The sequence below is a fragment of the Macaca nemestrina genome, chromosome 17, assembly GCF_043159975.1.
Source record: "Macaca nemestrina isolate mMacNem1 chromosome 17, mMacNem.hap1, whole genome shotgun sequence".
NCBI classification, from domain to species: Eukaryota; Metazoa; Chordata; class Mammalia; order Primates; family Cercopithecidae; genus Macaca; species Macaca nemestrina.
Genome location: NC_092141.1, coordinates 84,316,027 through 84,331,193, shown reverse-complemented (window position 1 = coordinate 84,331,193; position 15,167 = coordinate 84,316,027). Strand labels below are relative to the sequence as shown.

The following is a 15,167-nucleotide window of genomic DNA, read 5'->3' as shown; positions in this document are numbered from 1 at the left end:
GGGTGGATCACGAGGTCAGGAGATGGAGACCATCCTGGCTAACATGGTGAAACCCTGTCTCTACTAAAAATACAAAAAAAATTTTAGCTGGGTGTGGTGGCAGGCGCCTGTAGTCCTAGCTACTGGGGAAGCTGAGGCAGGAGAATGGCGTGAACCTAGGGGGCGGAGCTTGCAGTGAGCTGAGATCCGGCCACTGCACTCCAGCCTGGGCGACAGAGCGAGACTCCGTCTCAAATAAATAAATAAATAAATAAATATTACCGCCCAAGTGAGCTTTCCTTGACTCCCATCTGTGCATTGATTAGATTCGGTCTCTACGATGTGCTGTCATACAGAGCACCCTGGACTCATAGAACTTAAACCTGAAGTTGTAGTGAACTTGCTTCCCCTACTGTCAGCTCTTTGAAAGTAAGGCTCATTTTTAAAATTGTATCCCAGGACCTAGCATAGTTCCTAACTCAAAATAGGCACTCACTCACACTTGTTTACTCAGTCTTTTTTTTTTTTTCCTCCCTCCCCCCAGTGATGAGATCTTGCTATATTGCCCAGGCCAGAGTGCCGTGGCTTTTCACAGGTGCGGTCATAGCATACTACAGCCTCAAACTGCTGGGCTTAAGGGATCCTCCCAGGTAGCTGGGACTACAGGCACATGCCACTGTGCCCGTCTTGACTATGTATTTTTTTTTTTTTGGTTGTTTTATTAGGATAGAGTCCTAAGAATGGCATTACTGGGTTAATAGGTATGAACATTAGATCTTTAATACATACAGTCGAATTGCTTTTCATAAAGCCATATACCTTTTTATACTCCCACCAATAATATCGCTATCACTGAGTATTAAATTATTTTAGTCTTTGCCAATATGATCATCCAAAGTGAGGCAGTGTGTGGCTATCAAATGTCTGAGTCAGCTGGGCACGGTGGCTCACACCTGTAATCCCAGCACTTTGGGAGGCCGAGGTGGGTGGGTCACCTGAGGTCAGCAGTTCGAGACCAGCCTGGCAAAAATGGTGAAACCTCGTCTCAACTTAAAATACAAAAATTAGCCAGGCGTGGTGGCAGGCGCCTGCAATCCTAGCTACTCAGGAGGCTGAGGCAGGAGAATCTCTTGAACCTGGGAGGCGGAGGTTGTGGTGGGCCAAGATCACACCATTGCAGTCCAGCCTGGGCAACAGAGTAAGACTCCATCTCAAAAAAAAAAAAAAAAAAAAAGTCTGAGTTATGCAAACAGAAGGCTTGAACAAGCCCGTTGATCTGGTTATCCCAGCAAGCCTACATGTGTCCTTGAAGGTTTCTGGGCTCTCAGGTTTTGCAGCCTTAGCAGGCTGAAGGCAACAGGGAAGACCGCTTGTGTTATCTGTTAGGCAGTAGTTTTAGTAACATGGTCAGCATGGTTACCTGTAAGAGATGACCCTGCTTGATTGAGCCATATCCAGCTGTCCAAATGTATGAAATTACCATTTATCGCCGGGCGCGGTGGCTCAAGCCTGTAATCCCAACACTTTGGGAGGCCGAGACGGGCGGATCACAAGGTCAGGAGATCGAGACCATCCTGGCTAACATGGTGAAACCCCGTCTCTACTAAAAAATACAAAAAAAAACTAGCCGGGCGAGGTGGCGCGGGCGCCTGTAGTCCCAGCTACTCGGGAGGCTGAGGCAGGAGAATGGTGTGAACCCCGGAGGCGGAGCTTGCAGTGAGCTGAGATCTGGCCACTGCACTCCAGCCTGGGCGACAGAGCAAGACTCCGTCTCAAAAAAAAAGAAATTACCATTTATCATTTAAACATATGACAGCTCCATCAACAGAGGGCAATGTATAGTCTGGCAGAGGACAGAGTGGGATTAAACAAGAATGGCTGCTTCTTTTATTTAAACTCAAATGGAAGTACAAGAAGGAAAATTACTTTGTTTACCATACCCTCTCACCTGTTATAAGCTGTTCTACCTTTAGGTTCTTGCCCTATTCCTAGACTATTTGAAGTTGTCCTTTATTGTAGAACCTTCATACATGAGTTGAATTTTCCATGTCAGCCATGGAGCTAATTTAGAAACATGTTGCTGGGTTAGGCACAGTGGCTCATGCCTGAAACCCCAGCATTCCCCAGCATTTTGGGAGGCTGAGGTGGGTGGATTGCTTGAACTCAGGAGTTCAAAAGCAGCCTGGACAACATGGCAAAACCCCGTCTCTACAAAAAATAGCCAGGCATGGCAGCATGTGCCTGTAGTCCCAGCTACTCAGGAGGCTGAGGTGGGAAGTTCACTTGGCCTGGGAGGCAGGGGCTGCAGTGAGCAGAGATGGTGCCGCTGCACTGTCCAGCCTGGGTGACAGAGTGAGACCCTGTCTCCAAAACTAAAAAGTAAATAGAAACATGTAGCTGTCAATTCTGTGTCCAACTCACAATCAGCAATTAACCTTATCTCACTTTTTTACTTATTTCTTCTTTATTTACACACATAGCTCCCATAGCTCATAAACATTTCTGAGGGCAGAGACCATGCCTTTTATTCTTATTCCCTTTTCAGCTTCCTAACACAATGCTTTCAGTGTAGTAGACACTTGAACATTAACTTAAGTGCAATTCAAAGGGGACAGCTACTGCAAGTCATTATGACAGTCTAGTAAAATGGTCAGGTTACAGATCTCAGATTTTATACCTTCACCCCCTTTCTCAGCTTTTAATAGTAAACAGAATAGGGGTGGGCATTGTGGCTCATACCTATAGTTCCAGCACTTTGGGAGGCTGAGATGGGAGGATACCTCCTGCCTCCACAAAAAATTGTAAAAGTAGCGAACTATAGTGACTCGCACCTGTAGTCCCAGCTGTTTATGGGAAGATCTGAGGCGGGAGGATCACTTGAGTCCGGGAGGTTGAGGCTGCATTCAGCTGTGATTGTGCCTCTGCACTCCAGCCTGGGCCACAGAGCAAGACCCTGTCTCAAATTTTGAAAAAGTAGTTAACAGAACAGAATTGTTTAACTCTTTTATGGTTTTCTTCTCCCAAGTAGTTGGTAGAATTTGGACACTTTCTGCTCCATAACGAATGTCACTTTATATAAAGGAGCATCTCCTTAATGCATTCCAAAGGACGTATACAACTGATTTTAAGCTAATTTCAGTCTGAGATCTGGTAGAGAACACCTGACACACTTAAATTGAGGGGATTTTAATAATGAGACTATTTGCAAGGTGTTGACCCCAGCTGAGGACCTCCACACTCAGCCCACCCAGGCTAAGTCTTGCTTGTGCACCAGCTCAGCTCATGGCTGGGCCAGGTATGCCCCAGCTCACCTGTGTTATAGCTTGTACCCATGTTCAGCAGTTCCCAAGGTCTTGTCCCGTGTCCGAGAAGAATGAGGATACACTGACAATTTAAGGGTGAGGAGGGTGGAGAAGAATTTTATTGAGCGGTGAACAGCTTTCAGGAGGGGAGGTGGTGGTTCCCAACCCCTGAAGTCTGGTGGTTTCTCTCCCAGTGTGGCTGGGTCAGGGCTTTTATGGACTCACAATAGGGGCATCCATGCTGAATGGTTTGTGGGCATGCAAAGAAAGGCTAAAGCAAAGGCACCACTCAAAGGTGGGCACGGCAGTGTAGAAAATCAATTAGGAAAGAGTAGGTAGATGTAAAATAGGTTAAGGGTGGGGATCAATCAGGAAAGCCTACCAAATGGGAAGATGGGTTCTTGGTCCGGTCCCTGGATTTGACTTGTAGTGTGGCTTTCAGGCTTTCAATTGTCTTTGGTTTAGAGGTGGGGTTTCACTGGGGACCTGCCCCTGTGAGGCGTTTGTCTGCCTCCTGCCGCTATCAGTGTGGGCAAAGTTTCTCTAGAAACCACAGGGATGATGCAGCGTCCACAGCTGGTAATCAGGTTACCACCATGAGGCCTAAGACGGGGAGAAGGAAGGGGCAGGAGTTGCCCAAACCTGGAGAAGGAAAGGACTTACTTTCAATTGAGAGTCCAAGACTGTCCACAGACACTCCCAGGGTGGGAGCTGGTAGAATGAATGCCCTGAGCTGTCCCTCCCTTCCTCTCACCTTCTGCAGGCCTCCCCATTGATTCACAGCACTGGGAGCCAGAGAGTGAGGGAGCCTGTTGATGTAGTCCTTACAGATCCAAAAAGTCAGAGCAGGCTGGGCACAGTGGCTCATGCCTGTAATCCCAGCACTTTGGGAGGCCAAGGTGGGTGGGTCACTTGAGGTCAGGAGTTTGACACTAGCCTGGCCAACATGGTGAAACCCCGTCTCTACTAAAAAATGCAAAAATTAGCCAGGTATGGTCATCCCAGCTACTTGGGAGGCTAAGGCAGGGGAATCACTTGAACCTGGGAGGTGGAGGTTGCAGTGAGCCAAGATTGCACCACTGCACTCCTGCCTGGGCGAAGAGTGCGACTCTGTCTCAAAAAAAAAAAAAAGGAAGAAAAGCAAGTTGTTAGCTGGATCTGGAGAGACAGATGGAGGATACCAGCACAAGATTGATACCTGTCTTTGTTTTTTGGAGACGAGTCTCACTCTACCACCCAGGCTGGAATGCAGTGACGCAGTCTTGGCTCACTGCAACTTCTGCCTCCCAGATTCAAGCGATTCTCCTGCCTCAGCCTCCCGAGTATCTGGGACCACAGGCGCCCGCCACCATGCCCGGATGATTTTTTGTATTTTGTAGTAGAGACAGGGTTTCACCATGTTGGTCAGGCGGGTCTTGAACTCCTGACCTCAACTGATCCGCCCGCCTTGGCCTCCCAAAGTGCTGGGATTACAGGCATCAGCCACTGTGCCCAGCCAATATAGCAGTTTTTCTAAAACACTTTTCAGAAAGAAAAAAAAAATCAGTAACCGAGAGGAAGACCACTGAGCAGCATCTCATCACCAAGTCCTTTTGATTCTACCTCCAGAAATACCTCGACTCTCTCCTCTTTACCTCACTGCCCCACCCACCTGTACCTCCTTGCAGTTCATCTCACAGTCAGCAGAGGAGCTTTTGAAAAATGCAAACCTGGCCGGGCGCGGTGGCTCAAGCCTGTAATCCCAGCACTTTGGGAGGCCGAGACGGGCGGATCACGAGGTCAGGAGATCGAGACCATCCTGGCTAATACGGTGAAACCCCGTCTCTACTAAAAAAAAAAATACAAAAAACTAGCCGGGCGAGGTGGCGGGCGCCTGTAGTCCCAGCTACTCGGGAGGCTGAGGCAGGAGAATGGCGCAAAACTCGGGAGGCGGAGCTTGCAGTGAGCTGAGATCCGGCCACTGCACTCCAGCCTGGGTGACAAAGCGAGACTCTGTCTCAACAAAAAAAAAAAAAAAAAAAAAGAAAAATGCAAACCTGAATGTCACTCTCAGTGACTTCTGATGATTGTAACATATAAGCTTGAGCTTCTTAATTTGCATACTGTGGTCTTCTGCCAGACCACCCACAGGAGAGCCTTTGATCTCCCTTCAGATGTCACTGGCTTGGGGAGGCTTTCTCTGACAGCCCCTACCCCCAAACTAGTTTAGGTCCCTGTGTTTTCTGCTCCCTGACCCTGTCCACTAGCTGGAATCCACATTTGCCGTTTGTATTGTCATTACCTGTTGAACTCTCTGCATTCGCCTCCACCCTGAGGGTGGGGGTGGGGTGGGGACTCACCACTCTACCCCAGTTCCTCTTCGTCTGTCATGTGATTATAGCAAGCCTTTCCCGATTTGGAACTAGATTAACTGCTTCAGAAGTAGAAAATGCATTTGGAACTAACTTTTTGAGTTGGAAATTAACGGCGTCCTGGTGGAAGGACCCCAGCCTTGAGTTTTTCAGTCTATCCTTATGCACATGTTGGTGAATAGCTCTGTGACCAACATTGCTTTTTCTTCTTTCAGTAACATCCTCTGAGGTGGCTCTTGAGTCACAGAACGACTGTAAATCGATCAGTCCTTTCATTGACCTCTTGAATCGTAAAGTCTTACGGAATTAAACAAACTCTGTTGTCATTAATTTTCAGGGTGGAGGTCTGAGCTCCTGTTTTCTGCTCTATGCTGAGGCAGTGGGATGTGAGTAGAGACCTTAGAGGGTGGTACTGATACACAGGAGTGGTTTGTCTGTTAGCATCACAAAACATGAGTAATGGCTGCTGCCCCAGGCTGGGGGCTTTGTGTTTTATTTTTTTGAAGAGAGGAGTGTAGGATTTCATGTAAGATTAAAAACCTTCTTCTGTTTTAATGAAAGGATGAAAAGGACACTTGCTAAATATGTGTCATTGAAGTACAGAATTAGCTACAGTTGAGGCCGGGCGCGCACGCGGTGGCTCAACACCTGTAAATCCCAGCACTTTGGGAGGCCGAGGCAGGCAGGTCACTTGAACTCAGGAGTTCGACATCAGCCTGGCCAACTTGGTGAAATCCTGTCTGTACTGAAAATATAGAAATTAGCCAGCTTGGTGGCAGGCATCTGTAATCCCAGCTACTCAGGAGGTTGAGGCAGGAAAATCGCTTGAACCCGGGAGGTGGAGGTTGCAATGAGCCGAGATTGCGCCATTGCACTCCAGCCTAGGCAACGAAAGCAAGACTGTCCGGGAAAAAAAAAAAAAAAAATCAGCTACAGTTGAGATTATTTGGGTTATTTCCAGTTAGAAGTTCTGATACCATTAATAAAGATTTTACTTTTAAGCTAAAAGAAGCTTAACCAGTCTTTTAGTTAATAGCAGCCAAATCTGGCCAAGAGAACAATCTATCCCTCTGTTTGCAAGTTGCAGAGTCTGCCGTGTTCCTTCCACTCATAATCCAAACAGACTCAGCAGAGCTAATGATGCAGACAGGGAATAACCAAGTTCACAGTTCATCTGGCATGTTTTCCTGATACCACCTAAACTGGAGTTAAGTCATCGTGTTTGGTGTTTGGAAGTCAGATATTTTCTGTTGAATTGATGCCTGCCATAGTACCCATAACTCCCCGTTCCTGACATCCATCACACTGTGATGTGCCTGGCAGCTTTCTAGTCCCTGAGCTCCTTGGGAGGGGTGTCCATTTTATCCTCAGTTCACCGAGCTCAGAGCTTGGTCTTTGTCTAGTACAGGTCATCATATGATTGTTGAATTTTTCAAATACACAGATTTTTCTTGAAACCTCGGGATCTCTGTGTGTCTACGTAGGTCTCTTTCTACCCCCTCCCTTCCTCTCCTCTCTTCTCCCTACTCCTGCAGTTGAAATTCTGACATTCCAAAAGCATTTCAGCTCCACCAAATAGGACTTGCACGTGTGACAAAACGCAAAACAGTTATTTTGAATGGAAACTTTTTGTACCCCTTCGGTAGAAGTTTATTTTGGGGTATTGTCTATGCGTTTAGGTTTCGCTGCCTCCAGATTTATCTGGGTGGAGTAATATCACATAAGTGTGAACTACCTTCCTGTTTTGTTAAAAATGAGCAATTTCTCGCCGGGTGCGGTGGCTCAAACCTGTAATCCCAGCACTTTGGGAGGCCGAGACGGGCGGATCATGAAGTCAGGAGATCGAGACCATCCTGGCTAACACCGTGAAACCCCGTCTCTACTAAAAATACAAAAAACTAGCCGGGCGAGGTGGCGGGCGCCTGTAGTCCCAGCTACTCGGGAGGCTGAGGCAGGAGAATAGCGTAAACCCGGGAGGCGGAGCTTGCAGTGAGCTGAGATCCGGCCACTGCACTCCAGCCCGGGCTACAGAGCAAGACTCCGTCTCAAAAAAAAAAAAAAGAGCAATTTCTCTTGATGATAAGAGGTCAGCTGAAGAGGTTGATGAGTATAACCTAATTATCTTTTGAACTAAAATATTTCTCAGAGAAAGAAATATCCTGTAATTTGGTTAGTCGTCTTAATTGTTCATCTTCTAACGTGTGAACATTATGAAGAAATTTTTTTAATGCATGAATAGTCCTGGTCTGTTAATGTGATCGTTTTTCTCCATCAACCTAGTTGCTGGTCAGTGGGTGAATCAAAAAGTCCAAGGTCTTCCAGACTGTTTCATACAAATTTTGCTGGAAGAGTTGTAGCTATTAAAATTACCACCCTGCAAAAGTCTGTGACAAGTCAGACAGGCAGACCAAATCAGAATTAGACATCACATTGCCAGGAAGCGCCCCATCCTGAGAGGGATTAGTAGGACATGTGTAGAAACACTTACACCTCCTCTCTCCCTAGTCCAGCCCCCTTTATCCCTGTCATACTGAAAGTTCCCTTCTCTCTCCACCCACCCCCACTCCTTCCCAAGCTTATACCTTTTTTTTTTTTTTTTTGAGACAGGGTTTCTCTCTGTCACCCCAGCTAGAGTACAGTGGTGCAATCACAGCTCACTGCAGGCCTGGACCTCCCAGGCTCAAGCAATCCTCCCACCTCCACCTCCTGAGTAGTTGGGACTACAGGTGCACACCACCATGCCAGCCTAATTGTTTAATATTTTGTAGAAACAGGGTCTCCCTGTACCCTCTAGGCTGGACTCAAACTCCGAGGCTCAAGACATCCTCCCACCTTGGCTTCTTGGAGTGCTGAAATTACAGGTGTGAGCCACCGCACCCGGCCTACATCTTTTTATCTTAGACAAAGAAGTAGGTGGCCTTGTGGAAAGGTACTCCACATAGCCTTTAGGCAGGGTGCTTAAGTTACAGGAAGACTGATTGTCTAATTCTGTTACCTCCTTTACCTCTCCTTGCTTGGATCAACAAACTCATGACAATCAGTCTTTCTAGGATCTATTTAAGAGGTTCTTGTTTATCACCAAGAATGTACAAATTGACTGGGCGTGGTGGCTCATTCCTGTATTCCCAGCACTTTGGGAGGCTGAGGTGGGAGGATCGCTTGAGCCTAGGAATTGGAAAACAGCCTGGCATCATATCAAGACCCTCGTCTCAAGTTTTTATTAAAAAGGTAGAGAGAGAATGTATAAATTATTGTAGACCCAGCTTGCTCTAGGGCCCTGAACGTATTACTTAGAACATTTAGAACAAAGCCCCCACATGTAAGTCAGTTCCCCAAAATATGCTAGATACCATACTAAGAGCTGTGAGGAAGACAAATGAGAACTGGATATGGAGCCAGCTTCACTGCTTGCGGGTTAGTTTGGGAGGGGGCCAAGTCATAGCAGCACATGGTACAAAATAGTGATAGACGAGATACCATAAGGGGATTATATTGTTGACAGTAATCCTCCATTAAATACTATAAGATTGAAGCAGAGAGAAACGTGACCAGGGTGGTTGTAAGCTCTGAACTGAATTTTGAAAGATTTCAATAGACAAGGAAAAGTACAGACAAGCGGTGGGGAGGAGTACAGTGTGTTTCGAGGTCGGTGAGTTGACTAGCTGACTGCATGACAGGGCTCATTTGGAGAAGCAATGGATGATCAGAGCAGATAGTTGGTGATGGCCAAATTATGAAAACCGGAATGCCAGGCTATATTTGCACTTGTAGAAGGATACTTAAGGCTTTTTAACAGAAAAATGGCAGTGGTTAACTTTGGGGGCACTTAAGCCTTGTTGCCTGGACATTTGGTGGGTTCCCATCTCCTGACTCGCCGATGTTCCCCTTTCACACTGATCCTCACTTTGAGCAGCTACTTTTCAGAAAGGTAGCAGTTGGAAAGAAAGCAGTATTCATGGGGCATGACTCCTTCCTTCGTAGGCAGAGGGAAGTATAAAGTAATGAATGATTTTTACCATGGAAAGTTGGAGTTTGGGGACTTTGTCCTCTTGCCTGTCTTTCCTTCCTCCTCCCCTCTTTTTTCTTCCTTTCCTTTAAAAACGTTTAAAAGGTGCTAAGTCAGAACCTCTCATCATTCCATCACCAGGGGTCAGGAGGTGTACTTGACTAACAAATACCCTTTGTTTTTCTTTTGTGATTTTTTTTTTTTTTTTTTAAATGGAGTCACTCTGTCACCCAGGCTGGAGTGCAATGGCATGATCTCAGTTCACTGCAACCTGTGCCTCCTGGCTTCAAGCGATTCTCCTGCCTCAGCCTCCTGAGTAGCTGGGATTACAGGCGCCCACCACCACACCCAGCAGATTTTTTATATTTTTACTAGAGACGGGGTTTCACCATGTTGGCCAGGCTGATCTCAAACTCCTGACCTCAGGTGATCCACTCGCCTCAGCCTCCCAAAGTGCTGGGATTACAGGCGTGAGGCACCGCGCCCGGCCAGGAGAGTTTTAAAACTTCATAAATGCATTTCATTTCTTCTCAACTTTCTGGTTGTTAAAAGTCAAGTACCTATCACCTGGCCTGGTTGGCGAAGATGCTTTTCAGATTTTTGTTGAGCCGTGGCCTTGCTGTAGTTGCAGTCATTCCAAATGGAGACTGATCTGCTCGGCAAATGTGAGAAGTGTTCTCTCTGTGTTCCTGGGTGAACAATTCAAGCTCTCTGTGGGACTGGGAACCTTAATTATTGAACTACCTTTGCTGGTTATCTCATCACTAAAATTCTTAATAGTTTATCTGCACTGTGGGTGTTTTTCATGATTTGGCACACAGCATAGCAGGCAGCATTGCCAAGATGTTTTTCATGTTGCAGAAAAACTGTAACAGATGGAGGTGGTGATTGTAAAGCACTTATTTAAAGTGTTAGTAATGAATCACTATAGCTTGAAACTGAGTCAGTTAGCCATACTAAGGGAAGTTGAAGAGCATTCTAATAGCTTCTAATAAAATATGTAATCAGGCACCTGAAGAGAACTGACTTTGAGTGGCTTCCCAGTACTGTTACCCCCGCCAGGGCCCTTAGAATTTGTTCCTAGGGGTTAAAGTCTTTTAAAAGCATGCGTGCATGTGTGTTTTCTCTTTTCTAGGAACTTGAAATTATGTAGTAGATACCACTAGAATTCTTGAAATTTGTCTTCAAGTCATAGCAGAATTTCAGTATTGCTCCTTTGGGATTGACTGAGTGATACTCAGGAGTTAGACTAGTTTTACCTGGGTTCTTTGAATAACTGGGGACACCGCACTGGCTTATGTTGAATTTCTGCACTGCAGGGACCAGCTATAAATAGTGTTTTTGGTTTTTTACATGTTAAGAGCTTGAAAATGTAATTCTTCCCATCATTCATGCACAAATGCTCTCACACAAATTGCTTCACAGATTGATAAAACTTTGAATAATTTTTCCCTGAAGAAATGTTGAACTTTCTGCAAGCTGTTGCAACTGGAGTGCTTGTTGAAAGGCTTGATGGGACCATAAATGTACAGCTTATTTCTTTTTAAAAAAAAAATGATTTCGGCCGGGCGCGGTGGCTCAAGCCTGTAATCCCAGCACTTTGGGAGGCCGAGACGGGCGGATCACGAGGTCAGGAGATCGAGACCATCCTGGCTAACACGGTGAAACCCCGTCTCTACTAAAAAATACAAAAAACTAGCCGGGCGAGGTGGCTGGCGCCTGTAGTCCCAGCTACTCGGGAGGCTGAGGCAGGAGAATAGCGTAAACCCGGGAGGCGGAGCTTGCAGTGAGCTGAGATCCGGCCACTGCACTCCAGTCTGGGCGACAGAGCGAGACTCCGTCTCAAAAAAAAAAAAAAAAAAAAAGGCCGGGCGCGGTGGCTCAAGCCTGTAATCCCAGCACTTTGGGAGGCCGAGATGGGCGGATCACGAGGTCAGGAGATCGAGAGACGATCCCGGCTAACACGGTTAAACCCCGTCTCTACTAAAAAATACAAAAAAATAGCCGGGCGAGGTGGCGGGCGCCTGTAGTCCCAGCTACTCGGGAGGCTGAGGCAGGAGAATGGCGTAAACCCGGGAGGCGGAGCTTGCAGTGAGCTGAGATCCGGCCACTGCACTCCAGCCTGGGTGACAGAGCAAGACTCCGTCTCAAAAAAAAAAAAAAAAAAAAAAAAAAGATTTCTATTTTTTATTCATTTTCAGATGACTGAATATGTTCAGGCTAGAAAATATCCCCTTATTTCAAAATGCAGCAATCTATAAACAAAATACTTGCCATTTTTCTAAATGACACCTTTTTCTATAATTTGTATAGAAAATTAATTGCAAGGACCGGGTGCTGTGGCTGACGCCTGTAATTCCAACACTTTGGGAGGCCGAGGTGGGTGGATCCCTTGAGGTCAGGAGTTTGAGACCACCCTGGCCAATATGGCGAAACTCCATTTCTACTAAAAATACAAAAACATTAGCCACGTGTGGTAGCTGGCGCCTGTAATCCTAGCTACTTGGGAGGCTGAGGCACGAGAATTACTTGAACCCAGGAAGCAGAGATGGCAGTGAGCTGAGATGGCGCCATTGCACTCCAGCCTGGGTAACAAGAGCAAAACTCCGTCTCAAAAAAAAAAAAAAAAAGGAAAAGAAAAATTTATATATCATTATAGTTAAGTGAATTTTCACAAACAAAACACACCCAGGTCAGGAAATGTGAGATAAACAGCACCTCCGGAGTTCCTTCATGTCCCCTTCCATTGACTTGTACATATATATATATTTTTTTTGAAGTGAACATAAACTCAAGATTTTATTGTCTTCATAATAAAACAAAAGATTACACTTAGAACTGGACCACTTGGCCCTTTCTCTTCTTATCTTCTCCCAGTTCAAAATGCTTGCATCTTTTAATAGCCAGCATTCTCTTAGATCTGCAGTTGGGCTCAACGCACTCAAGCCTTAGCACAGTCTTTGTGGTTTCAGCCTTTTTCCGGAAAATCAGCTTAGTCTGCCCACCGTAGCCACTCTGCTTCCTGTCATAACGCCGCTTTCCCTGGGCATACAGAGAATCCTTGCCCCTCTTGTACTGTGTCACTTCGTGGGGTTGGTGCTTGCCACACTTCTTACAGAGAGTCCAGCGAGTTGTAGGAACGTTGACCGTTTGCGTGAGTGTTATCAGCACAGAAAGGACTTGTATATTTTTAATTCCTCTGTAGAAAGCTCACCTCATTCCTCATCTCTTAAATTTCTTCCTGATTTGGGCTCTTAACATTATTTTCAGTCTCTTTGCAAAAAAAAGAACTCTCTTCACTGAAACTTGTCTCTTCCTCCTTTCATAATCTCATCTCTTGATCAATCTGCTTCCGTTAAACCAAAGTGTCTTGTGTGGCTACAAAGTCGTAACTCGAGGGAATATGGGGGTTGGAATAGAAAATGCAGCTGTGGGGTAGTAGCTAAAAACATTCCTTAGAGATTTTAAAGCTGAAGGAAACTTTTTTTGTGAACTCACCCATGGATTTGTGCAGAGGGAGTGAATAAGCAAGTGAAGACACGGTGATGGGAGCAGCTTGCTCATGCTCAGGAGTCTGAGTAGGCCTTTAAAAATTATTTGTGGCCAAGCACGGTGGCTCCTTTCTATAATCCCAGCACTTTGGGAAGCCAAGGTGGGCAGATCACCTGAGGCCAGGAGTTTGAGACCAGCCTGGCCAACATGGTGAAACCTTGTCTCTACTAGAAATACAAAAATTAGCTGGGTATGGTGGCGCACACCTGTAATCCCAGCTGCTTGGGAGGCTGAGGCCCTTGAATCGCTTGAACCCGGGAGGTGGAGGTTGCAGTGAGCTGAGATCATGCCACTCCACTCCAGCCTGGGTGACAGAGCAACAGAGCAAGACTTTCTCAAAAAAAAAAAAAAAAAAAAAAATTACATTTTTAAAAACATTAATTCCATGTTTTCCTGCTTTCTGGGGGAGAAAAACATACTAAACACCAAGTAATAATTTTTATTCTGTAGACAGCCATAGTTCTAAGTTGATGTCAAATCTGGGAGTTGCCCTGGAGTTGTGTTTATTGGGGGAGGGGACACTTTTTAGGGAGATTTGCCTCTGTCTTGGTGAAGGTGACAAGAAGACAGTGTAGCTCTATGAACTCCTGGCAGGTAAATAGTTAGCTTTTTCTGCAAAGTTATTGGTCACAAACCGAAAGTGTCCCTTTCTAATGATTACTTTGTTCTGTTTTGATGCACAAATAGGTTACAAGCAGCTCTTTGTCAGTCTGACTCTCGTCTGTCTTCCAAGAACAAGTGTATACAGTAAAAGTAGACATACCTCACCATTTCAGGAGTTAAGACATTTTCAAAAACTCCTCATAGCTGGTATGGTTGCACGCACCTGTAGTCCCAGCTACTCCAGCCTGAGCAACATAGTGAAACTCTGTCTCTGAAATGAAATAATAAATATTGTTTATAAGCCTGTGGGGTTTTTATTATTACTATAGGATGATGCTTTATAAGATCATTATTAGACCACATTTTCCTTCTAGACCTTATTTTTGGTAGATCACAGAATCCTGGCCTTAAATAACTTTTAAAGTAGCTCCTTTTCTCAAAGGCTATTCAGAGTTTTCTGTGCTGCCAGTACAGGGGCAGGTGGTGGTGGCCTGGCAGGATTGAAGCGCACTTTCCCTCCTCAAACTTGTCCTTGGTGTGTACTTTATAATTGTCTATCAATGCAGCACCATTGCTGGCCGCAGCGCAATGCAGTGGTTTTAAAATGAAGATTTTAAAATTATGAGTGTATCTTGCATATATTGTTTTATCTCATTCCAGTGTTTAATGTAATTTAAGAGAAATGAAATGACGACTAAAAGATTTTCATCAATACTCTTAATGTGTGTGTGACTCTTGGAAACTTTGAATATGCTGGGATTTACCAGTAGCTAATTTTTTTGAGAGTTTGCTACACATATTTATTAGCTCTTGCAGGATTTACCACCTTATCCTAAGCATTGAAACCCAGTGTCTGGCACCTGCAGCCAGAGTTTGGCAAGCATAGCAGATAAGCACCAGCATTGCAAAGCTCTGCAGGGCATACCCTCTATTAAGAAAGAAATTAGCCTAGAGTAGTCATTAAGGCAGCCTGGCCAGTTGTTGATTATCTGTCATTCTTATCTACCCTTTCTATTGCATCTCACTTTGAATGGCAGTACACAGACAGCACTCACTTTAGAGCAATCCAGCTTCTAATTGGCTCTGAGTACAGCATTCATTGTTCAACATCTTGAATAAATCGTTTTGTAAAGAATTTTACCAGTTTCCTCTCAGAACTTTGTTATGTAGTGTAGATTACCACTGTACTAGCCAACATTTTCCTGGGCCCACCATTTTGGGGTTGTATTCACATTTCTGTTTTATCTTTTACCAACCTTATGCCTTCCGCCCTTTGCCTTTCGTTGTAAGTCTAGAATTCATAGGGTGGCTTTCACACTGTACCTGATTCTGTTCTGCGCTGTATATACTAGTCCCCCCTTACCTGCGGCCAGT

At 45.4% G+C, this 15,167-nt stretch overlaps 2 protein-coding genes and 1 long non-coding RNA gene across 5 annotated transcripts in view; 1 reads left to right on the top strand and 2 right to left on the bottom strand.

Moving 5' to 3' along the window:
* Window positions 1–3,425, bottom strand: part of LOC139359685 (uncharacterized) — a 36,600-nt gene extending 33,175 nt beyond the window's left edge. The window contains exons 1-2 of the long non-coding RNA XR_011616015.1: window positions 3,291–3,425; window positions 2,811–2,932 (exon numbers count right to left, since the gene is read on the bottom strand). This is a non-coding gene — a long non-coding RNA (uncharacterized lncRNA). The remainder of the gene's footprint in view (window positions 1–2,810; window positions 2,933–3,290) is intronic.
* LOC105469160 (growth factor receptor bound protein 2) overlaps window positions 1–15,167 on the top strand; it is an 89,783-nt gene that overhangs the window by 59,852 nt on the left and 14,764 nt on the right. The gene's annotated exons all lie outside the window — the stretch shown is intronic.
* LOC105469366 (large ribosomal subunit protein eL42-like) lies at window positions 12,264–13,961 on the bottom strand. Its single transcript, XM_071082040.1, has 2 exons — window positions 13,954–13,961; window positions 12,264–12,837 (listed from the first exon to the last, which is right to left on the bottom strand). Exons 1-2 carry the CDS (start codon window positions 13,959–13,961, stop codon window positions 12,471–12,473), a joined length of 375 nt encoding a protein of 124 aa, XP_070938141.1. The 3' UTR covers window positions 12,264–12,470.